Below are 26924 nucleotides of genomic sequence, written 5' to 3'. Positions count from 1 at the left end.
TTTTTCCTCCCAGCTGTTGCTCATGTGAGATTTGTTGGGTTCCTTAAGTGCCCTTATATGTCTAATGTTATTATTTGGTGCTACATTAACACAAATTTCCAAATCCATATACTCCCGTCTAGGCTCCGGGGGGTCCTGTCCTATCTCCTACAGCCATCTGGGACATCGCTCTACGAAGAGACCTCTCATCATCAGAGTCTAACCGCCAAAACGTATAAGTCGAACTATCATTATTTCAATAAATCGTTTTGCACTCCTAATGACCTCTCCTCCAACTGCTGTTGGAGACATAACGTCAGCGTTTACCCGACTGTCTGTCACGTTTTACATGTATAGCCTAACATAAAAAAAAGTACTTCTCTGTACTGCCTGTTTCCTCAGAAACCTGCATATGCGTGCAGATCTCAACACTTCCTTGCGTGATAGATGAAGGTTTAAGACAGGCGAGAGTGTGTCGAGTGTCCTCCTTGACTGCACGTTCAAAGCAGAAACAGCAGCAATGTGAAGTAGTTCTCTATTATAAAGTTAGCTGTGGGAACTGTATCAATAGGATTTGTCACACATTTGTTCACTGCGTATACAACTGTGGATGATGACGTACTCGGGTACACTAATTTGATGTAAATGCTGGCCAGCAGGGGAGTTAGGAGGAAGGAGGGGCGATCAAGCTTGGTCAGATTAATCGTAAGTAACAAGGAAAACAGACACACCTATCGATTAAGATAAGCAACTGGTAAAAACCTGTTGCTCCCAATATGCTACATGTAGCATTTTAACAAAAATATATATAATTCCAATTTTAATTCTGAGACCTACAGATGCCTAATTTCATTTTTTTTTTTAAATAATAATAATAATAAAAAACTTGATTTTTAGAGCACGTTTCTAAACTTGAGTTACAAAGTGCCTCACATAAAATAAGTCATTAATACAAAACAACCTGTGAATTCAAACAAGCCTTAACATCCAACAACACAATGATCGTATAGAACAACCATGAAACAAATAAAAACACTTACAACTGTAAAAGTGGATGAGTATAATCAACTACAATTTAAATCTACATTCAGTAATTTTAAATGCTATTTTGGCACAGAACAAGAAACAGCAACAGATCACTGACAAACTGTATTATTTCAATAAATCTGGGCAAAGACAGCCACAGGGTTACATTACCATTAAATATTTGTTTCTATTCCTATGTCCATTATTCACTCTGTTTTTACCTCTCGTCATCAACTCCCAAGAGAAATATCTGTCTTTAGCTGCTGAATGCTCTGCTATGCTTAACAGCTTGTCACTAACTTTGTCTCTCTGTTGCTTTGTGCTGGTCAGGGAGTGTTCAGTTGGCTTTCAGAGCTTTTTTTTTTGTTCCTGTTGAAAACTTAAAACAGGGCTGATGAGAAAAAAAACCTTGAAGCCCTGTTCAGACCAAACACGAAGCGAATTACTCCTTCGGAGAGGCAACATACAAAGTCAATGCAAACACACGAATGTCCGCGAATTCATGCTGGGCGATGCGAAAGGAAGCGAATTTGCATCCGCGCAAGTTGAAAAGCGCAAACATTCGCTTCACATTTGGTCTTAACACAACATAACAGAGAGCCAAAAGATGCAGAAATGCTCACTACAGAGCTGGAGGACACCGTGGACCGTTAGCACGAAGCCTGCCACATCTACCTGCCTCGACACGATGTTTTACATCGTGTGCCAACAGCTTCTGTGGCAAATCTGCTTGATGACTTTCTCGCTTAAAAAGGAAGTTACTTTATGGGACAAAAGAGATGTTTTCTGGCTCAGCTGAGGCCACACATATTGAGCTTCTGGCAATATCAGATGCAAATGAGGGCCTAATGAAAGATGCCAAAAGAACACAGGCTGTCTCAACAGCTCAAATGTTACTGTTGACAGTTCACTAAACCACTACAGTTTATATTTATTTAAATAAACACTATATAAATTCAAAAGGTATTTTTAAAGAGTTACAGCATTGTTCTTTTTGTATCGTATTCAGGTAACGTATGAACATAAACATACATACACAGACAGAGGAAGTTCTCTGCTCTCACACTCAGGGAACATTCATGTGGAGCAACATAATTTAATGACATCATTCAGCTTTGGGGAACAATTAGATCTTCAAACACAGACAGGAGAACAATGGGACAGTCAAAAGGACCGTACAGTAGTTAAACAATGGCTTGAAATGGCAGCAAAATTCCACATTTAAATTTTCTACGGAGTTTCTTTCTCACAGCATCTATTCAACATTTTAACGGTCATCGTGTCATGAAATGTATCAAAGTATGTCAGATTAAAATTTAGGTGATTATATCGAGGAGGTTCAGCTTGATTTATTTGCCTGATTTGCATTATTGTTGGTTATAACTACATCCATTGTTTAGATTTTCTGATTTATTTATTAATTGTAAGTTCATGGTGAATGTTTGTGATATTTGACTTGGGCAGAATTAGTTTGTTAGAATGACCGGCAGCAGCTGGATTTAAAACAGGAGGCTTGGGGAGGCATGATGAGCTGCAGACCAGTCAGCAGTCACCCGTAATGAACACATTGTAAAAAATGATAAACAAATAAAATCTCTGTGGACCACAGGTGGCACGAGGTCCTAGCAGCAGCTTTTTATTAAAACAGCGTCACACATGACATTGAAGGCCATCATCTGAATCTGAATTTGAAAAAAAAAAAGCTTCACCCCCCTCCTCCCAGAACCTTTAATGGTGTTCAGGCTCATTGGGGACTCTTTTGGCCTGAACACCTTGGAAAGGCAACACAACAGCAGTGGTAAGAAACTTAGTAAGATATTACACTCACTAAACATTACACAAACCTTTATCTAGATGTCAATCTTTCAGTTAATAAAGTCATCGGGGATTGCACAATTAAAAATTGTATTTTCTATCAGCACAACTAAACCTGCCAACCCAGTGTGGCTTCTTCCACAGACTAGGTCTTTGTCAGCGCTGAAGTCAACAAAGCACTCACTGATTTAAAAAAAAAAAAAAAAAAAATAGCAAACCACCATCATTCAACTCTGCATTTGTGCCATTATTTCCCCTTACAATGCTCATCAATTACCAAAGTGCAATTCTGTTTTGTTGCCCTTACTTGTTTGAGTAATTTAAAGGACTTTCATTACAGTTTGTGAGTAAAATTCTTTGCAAGACAGGACTGAAGCACAAGGTGCCTGCGACACAGTTGTTATATAAGGCAGGTGCCGCTGAGGTCGTCTTTACGCTGAGTCAGCAAGCTGCGCTATTTCTTGTTTGCTTCCTCTGGCAATTAGCTTTTGAACCTCTGTCGTGTCCTTGGACAGAACAGTCCTACCTACATGCAGCTTCCACTCTGGAGAACGCCCTTAATGCTTATCGCCATGAAAATTCACAACCAGAACAACTCTCTCCCTTTCCTGTTTCTCTCCACCTTTTTGTCACACACACACACACACACACACACACACACACACACACACAAAAATAAGTCCAAACTAATTCAAAGGCAATCTTCCATCTGCTTCCACTTCAATGTCCTGAAAAGTTATATGTTTTTATACTTTTTTTTTTTTTCCTCAGTGCTAATGCAATAGACGGAAAAACTTTTTTTTTTTTTTTTTTTTTTTTTTGAGTGCAAGGGGTTTTGGGGGCTGGCATGGCTGCGGCGGTGGTGGTGAAGTAGGCAGCAATTAGCGTGGCGCTAATGAACTCCCTCTCATTATCAGTGAATCAACAGGCCTGTGCTAATTACGGTTAGCAGGACAGACTCCTCTCTCCCACTGCGACGGGCTTCAAGGTCCCTCCGGAGCTGCAGCACACCGGATGGTCTGCCAGCAGCCACAGGTGCAAAGCACTCACTGCCAACGTTAAAAACAGAACATTACACATGCACACACAAACACGGGGCCTGACGAACACATGCATGCAGGGACCAATATTCTCCCCCTCGTGTTGTGGTCATCGCTTGCAGATGGCACCACCACACAGCCTTTTTTACACATTTGTTAGTGCTGTTAGTCCTTTAACACTCGATGCACACGACGCAAACATTTGGCTGAAGCTGTTGAAGGAACTGACCTGTAGTCTATTACTAACATTGATGCTACCATTTTTATTGTGATTACAACATGTTGTCCTACTTTGAGATTGTTCCGATGGTAAAATTAACATTTATTAACACTTATAAGGTTCGTAGGGGGTTGGCTCCTGAATATGTACAGTAGCTGACCTCCTGACCCCCTACGAGCCTAAATGCAACCTGAAATCCTTTGGTGGGTCATTTCTGGTCATACATCAAACAAATCTTAAAACTGAAGGTGAACTGAACCTTTTCTGTTTGGACCCCTCAGTTGTGGACTGACCTACCAAAGAAGATCAGGGACGCTAACACGCTGTCCTCCTTAAAGTCACTTTTAAAAACACACTATTTAGACTTCCTTCTGCTCGTTGATATTACTTTTATCGATTTCCTGTCTATTTTTATTTTCTTGTTGTATTTTTATCATTATATTTCATTAACTGTTGCCTATTGTGTTTTAATTGTACGTAAAGGGCTTTGTAATTTGTTTCTGAAAAGCGCTTTGAATGTAAAGTTGCTATTTTACTCACTAATTTGATAGTTGAGATAACACCGCTAACAGACGTCAAAGGGAGAAACACAAGATCTCTGAAGATTAGAAGGTTTACAGCTGCATTCGTATTTTTATATTGTCAATGGATTAAATGATGTGCTTTGTGCAAAGTATTGCGTCTCGTGATGAACCCACAGAAAATGATCACCCAACTCTGTAGTTCTCTGGTCGTCAGAGCATCTTAAAAGGTAATTCAGTCGAAAAGCACTCATCAACCATGTTTCCAGCAGCAGCAGGATAAAGATACGGTATGCTACCTACTCAGCACTACCTGCTTCTCCAGAACTGGCAGGTTTTAAGTCTGACCAAAGTTGTGTCAAGTCCAATTGAACCGAAGTGTCAATCCAGCAGGTCATTGTCCAGAGAATGTACAGTGAGCAAATTGGGGGTGTTGATGACGCCTCCTGCATGCTCTCTCCAGGTGTCACCCCTCATTACATGGAGTTTTTCCATTTCCAGTAAAACATGTCTGACATGAACAATCTCCCGTTATGTTGTACATGTGAGAACGGCAACAATATCTAGACCCAATTCTCTGAACAGTTTCCACAGTTCATATTTAAAAATGACTCAAATTAGCAACTTGAGCATTGGTTTCCTTCAGGAGTCTGTGAAGACCAAAACAGAGCCAGAGGAAGACTACATATGTCAATCATGTTTGTCAGGTGGACAGAAAAAACCCTCCAAATCAGTGATGGACTTGATGCATGTTGCTGGAAAAGGCCAATGTTTGCTGACGTGTGCTACATCTATAGAGGAAAATGGCTTCCACATCTTGAACGATGACGGGTACATGGTTGTAGCGAGGATCAAAAAAACAAATAGAATACCAGCGCTCTCAGGACAACAAACTTGCAGACGATGGCTTATAGCTGAAACGTGTCTTTTTCTCACAATAAGTTTAAGGTTTTTGTTCTGTGAGTGCTACTGGTCTTTTCTTGCCATAACATCTGTAAGGTAATAGTGTATTCAAAATTGTGATTTCAGACCCCCCAAAAAAACCCACAAAACCCATTTAATTCTACTTTAGACAAACTCCAAAAACTTCTTGGTCAATTTTAATGTTGTATTTGCTGTAACTGTTTGAGCCCACTGGTTTCCAATGCAGTTTCATCTGCATTTCAATTTCAAAACAATGTGGTTTAGATAATCCAAATAAACTTGTTTTTTTTACACCCTGACTTCTAGTCTGAAGTCCTGAATCCAATTAGTTTTTCCCCCATTAGACATCTTTACAGAGACATTGTTTGCCCACATCTGTGCAATGTAGACATACAGGATGATTTCAATAGAAACCGAGTCCAAAACCTCAAAAATAAACCCAGCCTGTGGTAATCTGTGCAAGTCCTGCTCTGAGTTGTGTACCTTGTTTTTGTTAAGCTGCGTATTACCACAAAATCTGTCATCTATCTCACAACAACCACCCAGCATTCCCCTGCTCTGCAAACAAGTGTTTTACAATAGACACAGCAAGATCCATTAATCAAATGCCACTTGTAAGCCAGCAGCGGCCCTCGCCTATCAAACACTCTAAATACTTATGAAACGCACAAGTTCCAACTCCATTGATAAAGGCACTAAAGGCTTTTCAGTGAGTCACTGAGGCGAACAAACACCAAAAAGACTTTTGGTGTCAGCCCACAGCATGAGCCATACGATGGGACCTGGGCATGTAAAATAGACCCCCCCCTCCCTCTCATTTTCCATCCATAACTTAAGCAGAGATCAGTGGCTAACACTCTTAATCCCAAGGGGGTGCTTTCTGAGCTGTAATTTAAAAATAGCGTTTTAATAACACACCACTGCTACAGTACATTAATCTCAGAATTAATTATCTACCCCACCCCCAGCCTATTTGCTTGAAAGAGGCTCTTTGCTGCATTTCTTGTGTTTTAGTTCTATTTATTCCACGAATGAGCGGATAAAGAGATGCATGTGGAGTGTCTTGTGTAGAGTGCAGTAATTATGCAGTTGCCAGTATATTACCAGGATGTATGTGAAAACCGGCGAGTGAATTAGAGCTGCAGGGTGTCGTCGGCGTAAATGGTCAGTAAGGTGTGATGTTCTTAAATGGCTCGGTGTAAGATTGTGCACCATAAACAAGAAACAATTCAATTAAGAAGTGCATTAAAGAAAAACGTGAGCATAATCTAAAGATATTGTGGCAAACAGATGCGGCGTTCGCGTTCATTTTCATTTTTATGCAAGAAAATGTTTTTAATCAAACGTCACTCGTAGCGATAGAAAGTCAATTCCAAAGAGAAATTAAAGAGCATAATGTGACTGCGAGCCAGGCCTAAAGGCACCGCAAATATTCAAAAACAATATTAAACTGCAATAAATAAAATATGAACCTTCTTGGGCAATATAGCATTCAAGTGTCAGGGGACGTGGGCACTTAATGCAAGTTAATGAAACACAAGAACCACATTTAAAGGCACGGCAATCACTGAGCGTTTGTCAGAAAGGTGATGTTCGCGTTGCTGAGCCCTCTGGCATAAGTTGCAGGCTGACAAGAGATCAAGTTGAACGCTGACAGTGATTATTAGTATATAAGCTTGGCATGTTAATAAAAAATAAAAAAAAAAAAGAAGACAATTCTCCCTCCTTCCCCCACCCTCCTCTGATTGACTGACTGACTGACCTCTATTGTCATAGCTCCACGGCTGACAGTGATCTCCACACATACATCATTTTGTATGTTCTCGGCTGAACGTACGCGAACTCTGCATGAGGCAGGTGCCCCCGGGTCTGTGTATCACAGATAACCTTTACAAGGAGGTGCAGTTCACGCCTCCCAGCCCCCGCGCCTTCCCGCTATCGCATCAAAGGATCTGGATGTGGTTAAATTCAGACACTGGAGAGACAGTCGGGGGCTGGCATGCATGATTGATGTCGAGTTTGTAACATTAGGTATCATAAGGTGTAATATAGAAGATAGTGTGAAGTGTGAGATTGCGATTGAGCGTGTTGAGGGAAATGGGAAAGTGTTTGACAGCTCTCAGCGTTTTATGATTTCCTGCTGGTCTTTTTCTGCTCTGGGTATCTGACCATAGCTATAAAAACTAGGACCTGCTATTAATTTGTGTTATGCAATGTGGCAACCCAGACTCCCTCTGTATCTCTGTCTGCCTCACTTTCTCATCTGGCTGTGTTTTGCTTCCCCGGCCCTTTAAGAAATCCCTCACTCTCACACAGATTCTCTTTCAGAGTTTTAATGTTTCAATTAACGTTTGATTGAGTTATGAAATATACAAGTCTTGGAACCAAACCACGAAAAAAAAAATGACATACATTTCTGTTGTTTGTGACATGACTCTACTCAGATTTCTGTGTCTCCTACATGACATCCGATTAATTTTGTTTATATCGAGGCAGGTGGTTGTCAGTAAAAGTCATTTCGTCAATCAATTTTTTTTTTCGGACTGACTATTTTTCAAATGAAAAAAATAAGTTGCTAATTTTGTCAGTGCTCTTTCTAGACACTGCAGGTTTAATTGCTAATTGTTAACTGGGAATGAATGCATTTGCATATTAATTAGTTAGCCCATTTGCATTTTTAATTTGCTGCCTTCAAAGGGGGTGAGATAAAAGGTCGCACAATTCTGAATAATTTAAATAATTTATGCTCCATTGGTGAAAAGAAGCTGAACAGAAGTGTTCTGCGGATATTAACCCCTGAGAGCTTTTACCGAATAAAGCACTCCAAAAATTGTTTTAACAAATCTAATTAAACGGAAAAAGGTCTGAACACACAACCACCCAGAGCACCAGGAGCTAGAGTGTGTCCTCGGGAACAAAAAACGCTCAGGAGAGAGTGATGGAGGGTGTATGGATATGGAGGACGAGACTTCCAGCCCTCTATCCGGATATGAAGGCCTCTCGTAGTCTTTTCATCATTCAGATTGATCAAATACCCCTACAGGAATGCTGATGGAGTCAGTGCTTGGTAATAGTAATTCTCTCTGAAGTTAAGCTGCTCTTTGCAATATGACATACTCCATAAGCAATCAAAGAGATGCATGTACTGTGGTGGATCCTTGAAAGTTAGCCGAGACTAATTTGAACTGCACGTCCAAGTTGTCATTTTAATGAATGGATACCATTAGCACGAGCATATTTATCACATCATCACAAGGAAGCAACAACAAATAGACAGTTTGTGCAGCCATATCTTACTTGTTTTAACTTTAACCTTAACTTTCTTCTCCTCTTCTAACTACTCAAGTGTCCATTTAAAAAATTTAAAAAAAATCCTTTCCATTTTTGGGTGCAAGAAGCTGATATTTTCACTCCCTCTTCTTCAACCAGGTCTCGACTGCATTGTGAGACTGTCTCCTCTCCTTTGTCCCAGTGATCTTAATTACAGGCCCTGGGCCCTGAGCAGAGAAGCCCATTTAAATCAGAACACATCCAGCTTCCATTATGGGCTTGGCATTTGGTCTTTGTGCCCATGCTCTTAAATTACATGCTGCCAATCCTAGTGGGCACGGGCAAGATGAGGAGCGGAGGATGGGTGAGAGATGAGGTGAAAGGGGGATGAGAGAAAGGAGAGAGGGAGAGTGGAGGGGGCCACAGGCTGCACTTGTAGACAGCTAGCTCACCCCTCCCTCTCTTCTTCTGCCCTCTTTATCACCAGATAACTTATGTAAAGTAGCAGATGAAACCCATTCCCATTCACGTCGGCCTGATTGTCAGAATAAGCTTGCATTCCTTTGAAAAGTGATTGACCGCCTGAAAGGGTACAAATTAGGGGCCTGTTCGTCTTTTCTTCTCCGGTCGTGGGGTTTATTTGCGGCAGATTCACCCAGGCCCAAAATTAAGTGAACTCAGGCAGGGATGAATGGGAGAGCTCTGATTGAATAATTGATTTCCTTTGTGTGGCCTGTGTTTAAGAGGGATAACTAGACATCTTTTGGAGTGTAATGATTGTAATTACTGCGATGACTGGTCATGTCAAATATGACACAGGAAAGGACTGTTATTAACCTTTATTCTCCACATAGAAAAAAAAACGTACCCAATATCGTATTGTCTTTTCTGTCTGCATATGGGTTTCACCTACGGCGGAGGCATGGCTGCTGTAGGTTGAATGCATGGATGAACTCATTCCCTGTCTTCTTCTTCTGTCCCATGGAAGGTAGATGGGTAATTGACTGTGCAGTCAGAGTCACTGGTGTGTCAATGACTCACACAGCCAGTGAGCCTTGGGGTAACTCTCAAAGTGCGATGCATTACGGCTCCAGAATTTAAGTGTAAAAGAAAGGACTTATAGCCATGTTCATGATATCTGTCAGATTCACATATGCCTTGACCTCTCAAGCAGTGCGGCCTGAAATGGGCTTTAATGCACCCCACGCATTTGAGGGTCTCAGCGAAACAGGCATTCATCACACAGTGATCAGACACAGTCTGCTGAAGTTACTGGACATGCGGTCCATATGAATCAGAGCTATTGTCTGGCCTAAGTAATGCAGTCGAGAGCTTCAATTTATAAGCTGCATACACAGACACCTCCAGTTAAGCAAAGCTCTGATACAAACACTCTCCAAATTGTCCTCTACAACTCTATATATATATTGAGGCTGTCAAAGTTTAATTTTGTCAAGAAAGCAAACTGCATGATTTAATATTAGGCAATTCTTTTCATTTATTTGTTAATTGATTTTTGTTTGGCCACTTGCAGGCAGCATTTCAAACTGTAAACACAAAATTGTCATCTTATGAGGTTGTTTGTTCCATCAAATACGGCCCACAGAACAGTTTGCTTAGGTTTATGCACACAAATCTTTTGGGTAGAGCAAGGGAACGATAATGCTTTTAATTCAAATGATGATTTGACAGTTTTGTGCATTAATTGGACTGCTTTCTCAAAGTTATGCATACTTTGTCATTATGGCAATTGTAAACGCGGTTTAAAAAAAAAAATTGTTCTGATTCTGCTGCTAGCAAACAAGCAGTGTTCTGCATCAACGTCATCCACCCAACCTGCCACGTCCTTATCGTTAAAACTCACATCGTCTGAACTGCGACTCTCCTGGATGCCAGATTGTCATGATTTATACTTTAACTCTTAACAAACTGCTTGCACAAAAGACCTTTGAGATCGTTTTTTAGAAGTGGACAGTTACTGACTCACATCCAGCACACAGAGTACCACTTGCATTCATTTGCAGGCATGTATCTGGCATGTTTTTATTGGGTTACAGTTGTTTTAGATTTTTTTTTTTATTTTATTTATTTTTTTATGTAAACAGAAGTCCGTTGAAGAAGGTTGATGAAAACCCTGAGACTGAATCAAACAGTAATGTTGCCTGAAACCAAAACAATGAGCTAAAAGATGCTAAAATACCCTGAGCAGTACTGCAGACTTGGATGACTTCTTGCAAATTATCCATAGTCAATAGATATTGTGTCACTGCAGCTTTAAATTTGAGAGTAAAAGGGAAAACCCACTTGAAAATATAAATGACCTGCTATTTCAATCAAATTGGCCAGCCCAGGTTTTATTTGAAAATATGTATAAGTCTCTCCTGAACAGCAGAGATACAATATTACAGTGACGGTGTTAAACTGAGACCAGGCCTGGAGCTGCTCCATAGATGGTGAATAATTGAACAACTGCAAGGCCACTTTGACAGCCCCAGCGGTGATTTTACTGGAACATGCAGGCAATTTATGATTCTGTTCAAAATGACCTGGATAACACAGTTCTCACAAGTCTTACAAAGTGCAGGACTCATGGGAAACTTTACAGTAGCTGTGGTAGGTTTAAACAGTTTTTCTATAACTGTAGCATGTTGAAACAGCTGGTCCGGATACTTTATCTGACAACAGCTAACTCTTCCCACTCCTCTCCACAACAGAGCCCTCCAGCTCCGGGCTAAACTTTAGAGAGACATTAGAGTTGCTTGTTTCTAACCTGTCACCAGAAACCTCAGGCCTAATTGCCCTTCAGTTGAACTTCTGTAGTCTGTGCTGCCAGCCTTGCCAGCTGTGGAGACAACTGAAAAACTTCATTTGCAACTTCATTTGAAGCCTTTAATTAGGTACCACAAGCACTTGTACAGGGGGGATGTGACCATTGAGCGTCACACAGATGGCACCAGGGAAACACTTTGCACACGACCCAAGTGAACCTTTTCATATTAATATACAGCTAAAATAGTTTATATTGAAGAAATAAAAATAATATTTTTCAGGCAGGCTTGTGGTGTGGCTTTAGGGACATGAGTGTCAATAGCTGTAGGTTGGTCCGTTCACTACTTTACAGTTCAGTAGGAGGTGTGTGTGTCAACAGTTATTAGTTTGATGACTTCGGTGTCCCCTGACTTTTATCTTGGCTCTCACCAGTTCAGCATTATAGTTTGTCCGGTACTTTGGCTTATTAGTCCATTTCTGTTAAGCTAATAGTATGATTGTCAACCTTAGCCCTGCCTTGTCCTCACACCCTGAATAGTTTTTAATGAGATCCTGGAGGTAATAAACCATCACTTGTTTGTATCAGTCTGAAACTGTTTTCAAGCAGCTGTTTTTAAAGGTTGTTTGTCAAACTACTGTACAAAAGAAAAGCAGGTTACACTGCTTTAAGAATTTGACCTTTCAATTAACAAATGGTGTCAATTAATATTTAACTTTTATTCCAATTGAATAATCATCTCAAAGGTGAGATTTAATGAAAAAAAAAAAAAAACCTTAAGAAAAACAGAAATCCTAAATTGATGTGTAAATATAATCAGAAATGCCGAGGAAAAAAAAAAAAAAAAAAAAAAGAAGCTTTTTCTTCTCCCATGAGTCTCTAAATGAAGACACAAATTTAGTCTGGAGTTGGTTGCGACTGTGCCATCCTGCTATTTGTGTTCCTTAATGACTTTCTAATTCCTCATCAGTGGGTAGCTAGCCTCCACAGCAGGCAGACAGAGAGCAGTGGCAGGGTGCCATCCAGGAACAGGTGCTCTTCCATGTTGTGCTTATGGTGTCCGTAGGCCTCAATTACATCCTTTAGGTGGCTTTTAAATTGGGAGCATTTCCGACGGTTCAGTGCTCTGCTCCGAGCTCAACTTTTTCTTCTTACACATTTGAGTGGTTGACTTTGAGTCTGCACGCTGGTTCATTTGCTGCTAACTTGGCTAGCTTTGGTTTTAACTTGGTGGAAAAGTTATCCGATTACATTAACAGGGAGCAGAGAAGGAATGAAGTGTTACCAATGAACAGACTACAAACCAGTGGACAGAAATACAGGTACCCAACATCAGGTTTGTGCTTCAGTGGAGTTTACGATTTTACAGGTATTGTTAATTAAACATGGTAAAATTATTTTGGGCCATAGTTGCGGGAATAAACATCACCTCATGTTGGTGGGTGTTTCATTGTTTGAGCTGTGGAAGAGAATTGCACAAGTAAATAGATTATTAAAGGTCTGAATAATGGAGTTAAGACTAAATGTAGCACTATGTTATGAATAATGTCTGTTTGTTGTTCCAGGGTTTCTCTCCAACATTGTTGGAAATCATTACTGTTTACAAAAACAGAACATTTAAGATCATTTTTACCCAAAAAAAGAAAATTAGCAGTGATTTACATCTGTCAGTCAGAACTAAGTCACTTTTTTTTCTTTTTTAATTAACCTATCTCCATTTTGTTATCAAGTACATTTACACCTGAACATCAGGACAAACTGTTGTGTTAGGAGGGGAATATAAAGGTGCTTATTCATAATAATCTTCAAACACATCTCTGAATGGAGCTTTGCAGCAGACCACACCTGCAGTAAATCAACATTACCATTTTGATCTCTCAACGAATGTAATTTTGCACAATTTGCTGATTTAGCATTCCTGCTGTAGGCAATTTTTTTTTTTTTGCTAAATTGATGGATTGGGACTAATTTAGATCTCCGTTGGTTCATATACCTGTGGCAGGCTGAGATGCAAAGCCTGATAGAGAGGGTTTTTAGGAGGACAGCTTTTCTTTTTTTTTTACATACAATTGTCAATATTTCATGGACCTTTGTTTCTGTTTATGGTAACATCTTTGTTACCATAATCCTGCAGACAATTGTCCCAACAATTTAGATAAATCACCAGAAATACTCCCATTATTGTACCTGCAATTGTGTCTAGTATTAACACCCCTGTCTTTATATAACTGTCTTTATATTACAGTCTTATTTCTTTCAAGACTTAGAGATGAAAATGGGATTTTTAAGTCATAATTAGGAGTGTCTCCGTGGTAACAACCTGCAATTGAATCAGGTTACATTTTACAAACATCCAGTATTTTAAATGTCAGAATCCATAAATAGATTTTTTTTTTTTTTTTTTTTTAATCTCACTATCTTAAATAGAACAGCCTGGTGTTTCCTTTTACTCTCTCACACTCTTTTTTTTAAGCTTCACTTTAGCCAAGTTTCTTCCATCTTTCTGAACACTTTGCAAGCAGAGTCAAGTATTCAGGGACATTCACCTAGGGGCCACATAATGCAATAGGTGCTTCTTATTTGAAAGACTGTCATGCAAGTTGAGGGAGACACTGTGATCAGAGCACGTACTGCAGTAGGGTTTCAATAGAAGATTTGTACAAGAAAAAGCTTCTTCTTTTTTTTAGTTTTAGTTTTTGATATAAATATCTCTTTAGTGCTATGTTTTATTGGTAAATCTATTGAGACTGGTGATTTTATGACAAACTTACTTTATCAGATGTTAGATTGGCAGGTTGAGTCCAATTGGTAGCTGTACCTTGTCACATTTAATTACTTTTTACATTGGTTTTGTTTCTTTGTTGTCATAAAGTCTCCTGAAAAGAACCCCCATCTTAAATATTACACCATAAAACGAAAAAATTACAATGCTATTTACAGACAAGACACAGCCATTAGTTTGTTTCAAAACAATGCACAAAAAACACAAAATATGCAAGTCAAAAAAATCGAATATACAAAATAACAACAAAATAATGAAAAGGAAGTTTTGTTTTTATTTTTTCTTTATAGGAGGTAATGTAATCTTCAGGCTCATCAACCAATCCGCAGCCTTCAGTCAGTTACGCCGGCTATAAGAGAAACAGGTCTTTGTTAATACAAAAGCATTAAACATGACAGGTGACATTAAAACAGCATGAAGAAACCAATCAGCTCCCACATTGTCCTTACAATTTCAAGGATTAACAGACAAATACTTCATGGCACTTTTAGGCTCATGTATAAACTAGAAACTAAAGAATGTGCACCAGATTCCAAACCTTCCTCATAACTCCTATTTTCTCCCAAAATGTCACAAGTACGAGAAATAAAAAGTATTTTCTAGTACAAAAAACTGATTATCAATGAAGGCAAGTGCAGAGAAAAACAGTTGGGTGCCACTGTCAAATGTATCATCCTGAATTCCTGCAAGGAAAAACTCCACACAGACACACATCCCAGTGAATGGCACTTCTCTTCCACCACACTGGTCAGATCACTCAGAGCAACATAACAGTACACATCTACCAGGCCTCCTCTGATCTCCGCCAGCAAGGAGACAACACTTTCATATCAATACCCTGTCATCTCACAATGTGGCATCTTCCCCTTTGAAGGTACAGTAGCATTGTTGCAGTTGCTCAGATGTGAAACTCAAGCTTTTATCATCCTGTTTTGGGCAAGCAGGAGAGGAGTGGGAGATGAAGGGAGCGATTTCTTTTTAACTTGGACCCACCAAAGTGGAAAGAAACGGCGTGTTGACAGGTGTGTGAAAGGAGTACTGCTGGGTCAACTGGGGAACTTCAGAAACCATTTTAGAAGGCTTCATAAAGTCTCCCAGAAGACTGAGGGGCGGGGAGGGGGGGGGGGGTATTAAGCTCACAAATCACAAGTTAGCATTAAAGGCTAGTTTCTAAGGATGCCTGCTTTTAGCGCTGATTATTGTTTTCAGATTCAGCAGCATACTGTAAGGCTTACTACTGTGCTGGTGCCAGTCCTCTGCAAGGAGTCTTAGGACGGAAGCCAGAGAGATTAGCTCCTTGTCCTGAATTACCAGCCAGCTGTAAACTACAAGTCCCATTCCACAGCAGGAGGATCACTCCTCCCATTAGCCTTGGCATTGTGCCGACTACAAATGTGAGATCCGTGGTCGTCAGGAGGCCCGGTTGGGACGAGACCCTCTGTCACTCACTGCGACACATGTCATAAACTCATTGTATCGCCATCAATCCGGGGACCTAACCACCTCCACAGCAGATGGAGGCCCAGCAGGAAGACAGGGGGCCATGCCCTGAGCCTCTGCCCCACACAGAGTGCACGCGGCAGGAGTAAGAGGGGCCACAACTATAGGGGAGCCCCATAACCTAGACTGGACCTCCTGTGGATACACCTCTGGATGAAGTCCTAATGTTGTCCATGATTAATTAGAGACAAATGTAAGTAAGCCATTACTGTGAGAAACTGGGCCTTTTTTTTTTTTTTTTTTTTTTTTTTTTTCTAATTTAACCCCTTAGTTAACTACTTAAAAGTTCAAACATCTCAGCGTATATATCTGCTTCTGCTATCGATCACAACTGAATCTATCAGAAGAGATCTAAACAGTGTGCATAAACATTGCTGTCAAATTTAGGAGTGAAAATAGCAATAAACACAGTCTGCAAGGGATAAAGATGTCTTGCCTCCCCTGAATGGGGATATGTAATGATATTCATAAGGAGACCCCCTACTGGGGAAACAGGAAAAACTGTTCCTTAGCAACAACATACACACTCTTACAAGCCACATCTTGGGAAATTTTGACCGGATTGGGATGCAAACAACAGAAAACCTTTAACTAGGCCATGTTATGAGGCTGCTCCCTATGGCTGAGTATCTGGGTGTCTTGTCTGGCACAAATCTTCCCCTAATGATACAGGCTGCATATCAACAAAAGACAACGAAGAGAAGAAAAGCCAGGTTGTGGTGTTTTTGCAAAACCAAATCTCAACCCTATTTTAGTTCACTTCAAAATGTTACATTAACGATTACAAATCACATAATTAAGGTTCCAGTATCCATCAAGACTAAATGTCGGGTCAGATTTTTCACACAAAAGTAGCTTTAAGGCTCTTTTTCAAAATACAATTCTGCATGACAGTTTTACAAGTTGTGGTACAATGGATTGTACACTTAAGAGGTCATAAAGTGGTCAACATTGTTATCTAATTCCTGCTCTCCCTCGAGCACTCAGAATCCATTTCACATTATCGGTTGATGAGGAAATTCTGATGGCTCAGGTGCATTAAAGAAGTCTTGCGCCTATTTAATGTAATTAATTAGAGAGTCCTAACAGACATTGAGTGAAGAAAAAAAAAAGGAAATCTATTTAAACCAAATGTGAAAGTAACTTGTAAGACAGCGGGGCAGTTTGTTATACTTTTCCTCTGAAGATGTTATTTATGTTTGCTATGGGGGACTACATTGTGCTAAACAAGGTGTAGTCACTCTAATAAACAAAGTCCATCTTGCTGTCTGCACTACATTGTGTGTGTAGTTAATGGTGTGATTTTTCTGCAGCACTCCAGTCTTAAGTATACTTGCTATTATCCTCTTCATCCAAAAAAAAGGCCTAAAAACAATTACCATCCAATAATGAGTGATGTTAGTTTCTCCCTGTCATTAATTACAGTTAATCAAAGACAACAGATGACTTAAAAGCTTCACTCAGCGGAGAGCTCACAGAGGTCAACTGACAAAACGTTATCTTCCGGAAGCAGCACTTCCAGGAAAATCATCAAACGGCGCCAAAAAAAGACAAATATAATTATATATTATTTTTTAAAAGCACAACATTAGAGATCATCTCCATAAATACATCAGGAAATTATTAATCAGCACATCACTACTATTATCCAGAGTCCAAATCAACTTGCAGAAGCATTCAGTATTCTTATTTTCCTTCCTGGAAGTTCAGTTCAGTTTACATTTGTAAAGAATGAATGTAAAGATGCTGCCATCACTCCAATCCATCTGCATCAGTTTTTTTTTTTTTTTTTTTTTTGCTGTCACCAAGTGACTGCTCTTTGAACAGTAGATCTGTGTACCCATGGCTCTGCTGTGGCTGAGCAGAAAGGCTTCATTGCCCTCTTGTGGTGAAAAGACGACACTCGTCACAGCTCTATCAGTCTACCTGGCAAACAGGCCTTTGGTGAATCTCATGTGCTGTAGGAGAATAAGTTTGTACAGCTAGAGGGAAGCAGGGAGAGGTTTCTACTTATAATTCTATGCTCTACCTGAGGAGATGAAGTTTGATGGCGCTTTTTACAAATGGAACAGGCTTGATGGGGCCGGAGGGCAAGTCAGACAGCTTGACAGCAGACAGATCCTGATAGGCGAGGAGCAGACAGTGAAGCAACATATATATATATATATATATATATATATATATATATATATAAATATCTTTACTAGTACTAGGTCTACAAACTGAGAGGGTATGTATACTCTATAATGGTGCATGTTAACTTAACAGATCACCTTTGAGGATAGTTTAACATACCAGGGCATGTTTGGATTTCTTGCATGGGGTCTCTGCAGTCTCAGGAGTGTGATGTCTCTTGGTGCCAGTTGGCCTGAAACTGGGAGACAGACTCTTACTGAGCGAGACTCCTGTAGAGGGCATTTCGGAGCGGGCATTTTTTTCCTGTTGAGTTGGATTCTCTGCAGCTTTTAACTCCTTTTGGGAAGTTTCTACATGGGAAGAACGAGGCCTCTTTGTGACCGGTGGAATAGTGACGTGTGAAGCAGGCTTGCTCGGAGGGAGCACTGGGACAAATGATCCGTTCGTCACAGACGCTGATTCCTGTGTTGGGAAGAAGATGAAAGACTGGTCAGGAATTTCGGGAAATACAGTTATTGACTTTCAGGCTGAGAGTGCCTATACGTTTAAGTGCTTCTAAACACATTAGAAATGTTTTAAAAAAAAAAATTTTAAAAAAAGGCGAAAAGACTGAAACCCATATTGTACTGAATTGTGCAGTTAGACCGTTTCATCATTTTTCGGCTAAGGATTTTTTTTGGGCGGGCAGAAATGAGCTATACTTTGCATGACTCCTCCCCTAACTCAGGAACCGGCATAAAAAACCCAAAGTGCAATAGCGTCGATGGTTGTCCCGAGCTGTTACACCTGCTATAGGCTTCCTGCTAGTGAACAGTTTTCTAGCTTTGTGTGCCGCCACCCACAAATGTGTCTTCCCTGGCTGCCAGAATTTACAGGAAAAGTTTGTTCTTCTAATGTCCACTTACAAAGGATGATGGAATTAAAAAGAGTTGGACTAATCGCAACTAGAATCTGGCTCTGGTGGCTCGAACATGTAAGGTTGAACAAATCCTATAAAACTGCTTGATGGAACGTCAATTTCTCAGGACAGCCGTTTCAGAGAGGCTGCACCATCCCCAACACTCAGGGTGGTTTCAGCGCCTTCAGCAGACACGCCCCCAAGTGTTTAAGAGCGGAGAGTCTTGCTTATTTTCTCATGATTATAACTTAATTTCATAAACCTTGTTGATGTTTTTAATCATTCAAATTTGGCTGAATGGTTACTAAAATATTTTTCTGTGTAATAAACACATTTTTATTTCTACCTTATGGACTTTAAATGAGGTTCCACCTTATGCTCTGTCAAAAGTAGACCGAGCAAAAATTTGTAATATGTTAAAAAGTTGAAAAATATTATGGTCCGGGATTTACAGAGGTGATGTGCCAGACTATTTCCTGGCGGCAGAGTGACTTCATGGAGTCTTGTCATCAGTGTGAGGTTGCCAGACACTCCAGTGGAGAGTGCTGGAAGTAACCGAGTCTGGCCAAGAAATAGTCCAGTGGATAACACACCATAAAACTTTAGTTTTTGACTGTTTGGTTTTTGTACTCATCGCATGAAAGATATACGACAATATATATAAGCTTTAAAATGACAGCGTTAAGATTGAAGACATTTTCACATTAGAAATCAATCAATGTTTTCATCAACAAAGCATAAAGTGGTTTGGCAAACCTTGTGAGCTTTGAATTTCTTGGCTGGCATCTCAGACTGAGGCAATTCTTTTCTCTTTGTGCCTTGTTTGGCTGCACTGACAGTTGGCGTGTAACAAAGTGGCTCTGTTGCCGGGAATTGGCGGGTCACTCCGGGTTTCAGTTTTGGACTGTAAAAAAGGTCCTGGTCCATGTATTTGACTGATATGGTCATCCCCTCTTCATATATCTTACAGCTCTCTGCCAGGCTGTAGACTGGAACACCACCAAATAAAAAATATGATTTATAATGTCAGACAATTGTACTGAATTTAAAAAGAGAGACAGAAAAAAAAGCTTACTAGTACTGGTGAAAGATTGGAGGCTGCAGGTGAGATCTATTTTCTGCTTGTTAGATTCCTCCGTATTAAAGACGAGTCCAATGATCCACATTGTGCTCTTTCCATCTCTGAACCAGATATAAAAACATGCCAATGAGGTGATGAAGTGAAACATGTAAAACTACCAAAATAAGAATCAAACAGTTAAAATAGAACCAGAACATCACATGTCCTTACTTTTTATTGGCCCTCCAGGGTCCAGGAAGAGACTTTGGATTAACGTGGGCCAAAGCAACGTGAACATTTCTCTCCAGAATTCCCACCAGGAGTCGGATTTTCGACTCCACCAGGCCAACCCTGCCACAGTGAACAAAAGAGAAATTTCAGAAAGAGGAACAACACTACAGTAGCTGGAATTGAAATATTTAATTGTTTTTCTCCCTATGGAGAAACGCACACGAATGCATAAATTATGAAATTATCTGGAGAGATGTTTACATCTGTTCCAGTTTTACTTTGTACTCACCATTTAAGATGCTGCTCCTCTGTAGTATACGAAGCTTCCAATATAACATAATGCCTTGAAACATGACACAAAACAATCACAATTGGCAGCTCAGCATTGTACATTTGTATACATGCAAGTATTTTACGAGTTATAATTACTGTTTAACTTAGTCACATGCTACGATGAATAACACTATAAATAGGGGACACGTGTTACATTTATTTACACAGTAATGATAGCCACTTATATGTAGTTCTATTCCTTTATTACATTGGTAATAACCTAAAAATTAATACTTACTAATACTATTAATACTTGTTGAATTATATAGGCAACTTAATTTTAAAACAAACAAAACTTCCTCCAAAAGTTGATGATGACACATTAGCCATACAGAATATTCTGCCAATTCTGACTTTCAAATTAATATTTTATTGTGTAATCCATTAAAAAAAAAAAACTATTTTTTTGCAGTACAAAAATAGAGAAATCAGAGCACGTGTCAGATTTATTTAAAACCAAGACAACATATTAGTACTGCAGAATTGACAGAAACTCCACAAGAGTTCAGAGAAAACAATGAAGAAATACACCAGATAGAGAATATAAGGCGCTCAAACCATCAACACAACACTCAGCAATGTACAACGGTTTCAGTCCAGAAAAACCTGGTCTGCAAATCCAATAAAGCAACCAGTACTCAACCGTCAATGTTACATGCACAATTAGGTCTGAAGTAACATACTCAGAGCTTAGAAATGACATAAAAGAATACATAGATCTGCACAAAAAACAACAGATCATCCACTTCTTCTTAAATGACTTCCAATACACTTCAGGAAAAACTTGCATACACACAAAGCATACTCATACAACAACTGGAATTAAACAAAGTCAGATACAAATGTAAATCCTGCACAGTCCGAAGCAAAAGATAATCCACTTTTCAAATGACTAGATCAGACTCAAGAGTACATCAAATTAAGAGATTAACGTGAAATTAATGGCAAAACTTGTTCTGCACATTGAGTATATAATTGGCATTCAAGACATTGCGTTAGTTAAAAGACACAGTGCTTTTTAAACATTAAAACCAGATAATGGAACACAAAGTCATAATAAAATGAAATGTAAAACATCACACACTGAAGAGGGTAAAATGTCAACTAAATCATTTGATTTTGAGCTGAAAACAAAATGATTATGCAGAAAATTTGAAAAGCAAGTTTTTCTTTTTAAAACCATGTATTCATTAAGAAAATAAGAACATCAAACAGAAAGTTCTTCCTAATTTGGAGGCATAACTTGGACAATCACAAAAGGCAGAAGAAGTAAATCTATCAGATGTACATGGTAAATATTTTAGAAAGTAATGAGAATTCAAGTGTATTCTGTTCATGGCAATTTTTATTTCTAGGTAATTTAATACATACTGGTATTTGTCAAAAAAGTCTGTTTTTTCAAATAGTTTGTGCCAGTTTGCTTTTTTCCGCTGTATTTCCTCAGCAATGGCGTTGCCTGTGAACGAAAAAGGAAACGCTTGTTAAAGTCTACATCAAACAATCTCCCATCCCTTTGTTTACAGAATAAAATCCCTGAATTTGCGAGTGTAAAAATCAAAGATTACAGTACATTAATTCAAGTTTGCATGTATTTATTGGACCAGTAAATACATAAACACATAGTTGCAAAAGTATGTGCTCATTCTTGGCTAGTTATGAGCAAAGGGACTACACACCTCGTTGGATCTCCTCTGTTATGATGGTAAAGGTGGAGGGAGACACGTTGACCGAGGTGTTCTGCGGTGGATATGCTGGGGTGATGATGGGCATGAGGTGGTAGCGGTCATGTAGATTAACCTGGAAATCCAGAAGAACATAGCATTTTCAGCTTACTTGTGCTTTTGGACATATTTAATAATTACGTGACTGGTGTGGTTCTGCGTTTATAGCCTGGTGAGCATCCTGCTCAGGTCGTACCCTGGGATCCCAAAAAGGAAGGTTGCAGTCACAGTTTTCTACTTCCCGCAAGCGAATTGAGATCGGCCACACCCTGAAACAAAGCAAGATTTATAAATAAACTGATCCTCATCTGCAACTTTTACAAAGCATTAACATGCAGCTAAACCCTCAGAGTGAAACATTATAAACATCTGAACAATGATATCGACTTTGGCAAAAAAAAAAAAATTCATCCAACATAACGCCTGCATTTTCTGTTGCCACTGAGTTTTAAACCCAATTTAATGTTGTTGTTTTTTTTCATGTAACAAGGAAACCAGAAGTGTGCAGGGACAACTCACCACATAGAGAAGACCTTGAAGAATTTGGTCACCAGGGTGGACAATGTTGCATTTGGGTACACCTGACAAATTCTGGCCACCAAAATAGCCCATGATACACCGCCCAGGAAGCCCAGCATGTTGGAGTAAATGTTACGCTCTGGAGGTAAATGAGGTGCCAGAAAAAAGATTAAAACCTCGGTGTGTATAATGTTAACCGCCAATAACATACTCTAACTCTCTATAATACCTGCTGCAAATTGAGAGGTTTTAAATATAAAATATTGGAAATATCTGCTGGTTTATTTCACAGTATAACAGCTTCCTAATACTGTTATATTTTAGATAGATAGATAGATAGATAGATAGATAGTTACTTTATTAATTTTACTTTTTTTATGTAAAATTGGTGCAAAAGAATAGAATATGCAGTAAAGCATATGGAAACAAATCCATAGGCTTATATCACAAAGCAGGTTTACAAAGATATACAGCTTTCACAGAGGAGATCTATAAAAAATAAATTTAAAAAAAAACATCCAACAAAGGACTCCTCGAGGGAGTAACTGGTTTAATTTTGACTTGGATACATTCTGCCTTGTCATTGGTTGTGATGACTCCACAAAGACACCTGAACATGTGCCTGTTTAGGATATTGACAACTTTGTGAAGTTAAACTATACATTTGTTTATTCCTGCAATATAGTGATTGGGCTGTGGTTGCCTGGTCGCAAATGTACACAGGACAAGACAAATATTCACGAGTATATGAGACACTGGGAAAACACGAGAACTGGTAAAGTAAAAAGAAAAATAGTTTTGCCCAAAATAACTGTGTAAAGTTGTATAGACAGCATATCGTGTGTCTATTTACACTTCAGACAGAAAGGCACTAATGTAAGGCAAATATGGAATGATTTTGGATGCAGGCAACAACGTGTAATCCTGCTTGCTTTGAATGAAAGCCAAAATGGGACAGAAAAGATTGCGGACATGTGCAACTGTAATGTTTAACTCACGTTTGGCCCATAGCTTGATGACTCTCAAAGTGAGTCGGAAGTTGTGAACATTAGGCACAAGTCTGAGGATTTCCGCTGTAACTCTGTAGCCTTCAAAAGAACAGAATAAACAAAAAGATTGATACAGAAACTGTCACAGTCCAAAAAAAAAAACAAAAAAAAAGAAGAAGGCAAATCAGGTAGGCCTGTCAGGTTCGACCGCTGCAGGATTTCAGACCAGCAATCTTTAATCTGATGTTTACCATTTAGACTTCTGACGCAGATGTTACCTATGTTCTTCACCACTTTGTTGTTGAGGAGGTCCAAATTTTCAGGGACACTCCTCTCTGCCACAAGGGCGAAGACTAAGTCAATCTTAAAGGTAACGAGCACAAAAACAACGACTGAGACAAATGCAAACCAGAGTTTAACCGAAGCACACTGCAGACAGCAGAATTCTTCATGTCTTTCTCCAGCCAAATTACCTGGATGCCTTCAAAGGACAGTTTGATGACAGGGACATATGCCTCTTTAATGACCTGAGGAGAACAATATTGTCAGTCTTTTGGACTAAGGAGAAAAATGTGCCATCCATTTATTTGCAACGAATCACTTAAATGACTAACCCGTATGTCTTTGACCGCCTCCTGAGCTTTCAGCTTCTCATAGAAGGAAGTGAAGAAGTCTTTTCTCTCAAGAAATCCAGGTCCGACAAAGAGAGCATCAATGTCAGCATCTGTCAGAACAACACGGGTTCATACAAAAGAAAAGTCAGGGAAATGAATCACTAACAGTGTTCCAGATGCAACAACACCAAAACAACCAATTAAAAACAAGGCTCAAAGTTTGAGCGCATACTGCCAAATACATGGAGCCTGACTAGACGTAGACAGAAGACAGTTCTGTCGGCAAAAAGATGCAAAGCATTACAATGAATGTGATATTCTACATACAAGCTTTACACCAATAAATATATATTAGGATGTAACTCCTTCATAATTACCAACATGTTAAACAATACATGGAATTTATTGTAATACTTTTTTTTCTCAGTAATTGTAATGGATTACAACTATATCTATTTTGTAATCTAATTACTTGTACATAACGCTGTTACATGTGTGTTACTCCCAAACACTGGTAACTGTTGTACCCTTTCGTAGACCATCATATTTACCATCAGAAGATTTAATCCACCAATGAAAGGGGGAAAAAAAAAAAGTATCATGATTATGAAACACATTAGTTTAATTTGATTTATTGTTTATTTCTGCAGGGACAGCGCATAATTAAAAGTAATTTCCCCAGAGTAAGTTAGAGGCTAATTTCCATCTGTTGTCCCTGGGCAGGTGGATGATCTTAATCATCAAACATGCATCTTAAGGTCAAGATAAATACCTTTTAAATGAGCTCCCAGGTAATAGGATCCAAACGAGAAGATCTTGCCTCCAACATTATCTTTTACCACTTCGGGTACACCCTAAAATCAAAAAGCATGATAATGGAAATCAAAGCAACAACGATGTTTTCAGTATCATATTTGAACGTACAAAAATAAAAAATTTTTGAATTAACAATGTTATTACCATTTCCTCACACACTTCTTGGAGCCACTCCTTAAAAAGGGACTCCAGTCGTTTCACAACCATCTCTCTGCAAATGAAATAGACATTTACAAACATCTCTGAAGGAAAGGGTGCATCGGTCACTTACATCTGTGGTCAACCACTTGCATTGGCATAAAATGTGAAATAACTGACAGGAAAAAAACAAAAATAGCTTCACATACCTGTGCTGCTGTTCAAAGTTGTTCTCATATACACGGTATGAATTAACAGTTGCAATCAGTTTTCTGGTCTGGATCAAGTCAGCCTCTTCAGGCAGATCCAGGCTGATAGGACCAGTGAGCCCATGACACTTGGGTGTGTCTGAGGATGTTGTAGCTTGGCACTGATTTGGACTGAACAGGGATATTAGCATGTTATTTTAATAGTCACACACCTTGAGAGGAAGGAAACTGTGTAAATCTAATAAAACTCGAGCCTCTAATTGTGCTAAGAAATGTGAAAATTCTTCTCTTCTTTCTTTTTTTTTGTTGTTGTTGTAAAGAGCAGGAACCAATACCGGTCCAAAACATTTATAAAATTCAGTGCAACCTGTACTGATGATTTTCGGTTTTTTTGTTGTTGTTTTTTTTTTTTTTTTAAGCTAGGCTACATCCGCAGGCGGAGCGTGGTTCAAGCTAACATCTGCGTATTTGACAAAAACAAGAAATAAACAAGAAAAAAAAAGAAAAAAAAAAAAGACACCGGTACTTACTGAGACATTGCTGCAACAGTAAAACACTTGTTTGTTTATAACGAGCTCCGGGTATCGTGTTTTCTCCCGAGTAAAAACACAGCGAAGTTCCAGCGGGCCTGTCACGGTCGGCGGCGAGATGGACACTGGCTGTCAGATCGCGCGCTCACCGGACGTCATGGCGAACGAATTCCAGAACGATGGCACGTGAGCAGGGAAAACAAAAACAAAAAGACACGTGACATGACGTACGCATTCTTTTAATCTGTATGAGGACAGTGCCTTTTATATTTTTGTTCTAAGTATAAATGATTATTAACCTACGTGTTAATGTATATTCTGTAAAATATATTATTAGTCCATCTGATTTGGAGCGACACTGTAAAAATATAGATTGACGTGAAGTATAGGCATTTAAATTTAAAATGAAAAGTGTCAGTATGATTGTAAACTAACTTTGACAAAACTGCTGCTTTCTCTTGCAGAAACTCAACTGCCAGATGTTTGAAGTTCAAGCTAATATTGCTGCTTCATTGTTTTCAGTAGGATGGTCAAATCTCTGGTCAATTTATCAATTTCTAGTCTATAGGCCTGTCTCTCACTATATAATCGTATTAACAAATACAAATAAATGTTGTATAAATCAAAAGATGCCACATCTGCCTCAGTTCATTTTAAACCGCATAGAATGGGTTTATGACTATCTGCCAAACTGCAGGTTATTTCTTTCATACCAAACTTACTAACTAATATTTTACCACAATGCAAAGAAATAAGGTTCAGTTTTAGGAGTCTGTCAGCATCTATACTTGACAGGTGAGTCACCTTTTGTCTACTTAATCACAAACATTATAATTTTTCAGACATGTATATATATATATATATATATAATAAAAGAAAAAAAATA

General features: G+C 39.1%; 1 protein-coding gene across 1 annotated transcript in view; it reads right to left on the bottom strand.

Moving 5' to 3' along the window:
- LOC138203769 (poly(A) polymerase type 3-like) overlaps positions 1-26677 on the bottom strand; it is a 28156-nt gene extending 1479 nt beyond the window's left edge. Inside the window, exons 1-17 of the mRNA XM_069158776.1 lie at positions 26039-26677; positions 25509-25679; positions 25306-25372; positions 25118-25199; positions 24346-24455; positions 24205-24258; positions 23983-24094; positions 23741-23830; positions 22743-22881; positions 22420-22492; positions 22179-22299; positions 21874-21958; positions 20459-20512; positions 20170-20289; positions 19954-20060; positions 19635-19867; positions 18140-18442 (exon numbers count right to left, since the gene is read on the bottom strand). Of these exons, the coding sequence (XP_069014877.1) occupies positions 18140-18442; positions 19635-19867; positions 19954-20060; positions 20170-20289; positions 20459-20512; positions 21874-21958; positions 22179-22299; positions 22420-22492; positions 22743-22881; positions 23741-23830; positions 23983-24094; positions 24205-24258; positions 24346-24455; positions 25118-25199; positions 25306-25372; positions 25509-25679; positions 26039-26046 (1929 nt within the window). The 5' untranslated portion in view covers positions 26047-26677. The remainder of the gene's footprint in view (positions 1-18139; positions 18443-19634; positions 19868-19953; positions 20061-20169; positions 20290-20458; positions 20513-21873; positions 21959-22178; positions 22300-22419; positions 22493-22742; positions 22882-23740; positions 23831-23982; positions 24095-24204; positions 24259-24345; positions 24456-25117; positions 25200-25305; positions 25373-25508; positions 25680-26038) is intronic.
- Positions 26678-26924: the final 247 nt, after the last annotated feature.

This window comes from Embiotoca jacksoni, unplaced genomic scaffold, assembly GCF_022577435.1.
Source record: "Embiotoca jacksoni isolate LCO1_2020_lvr unplaced genomic scaffold, fEmbJac1.0.p SCAF_23, whole genome shotgun sequence".
Taxonomy (NCBI): domain Eukaryota; kingdom Metazoa; phylum Chordata; class Actinopteri; family Embiotocidae; genus Embiotoca; species Embiotoca jacksoni.
This window is presented reverse-complemented; position numbering and strand designations above follow the sequence as displayed.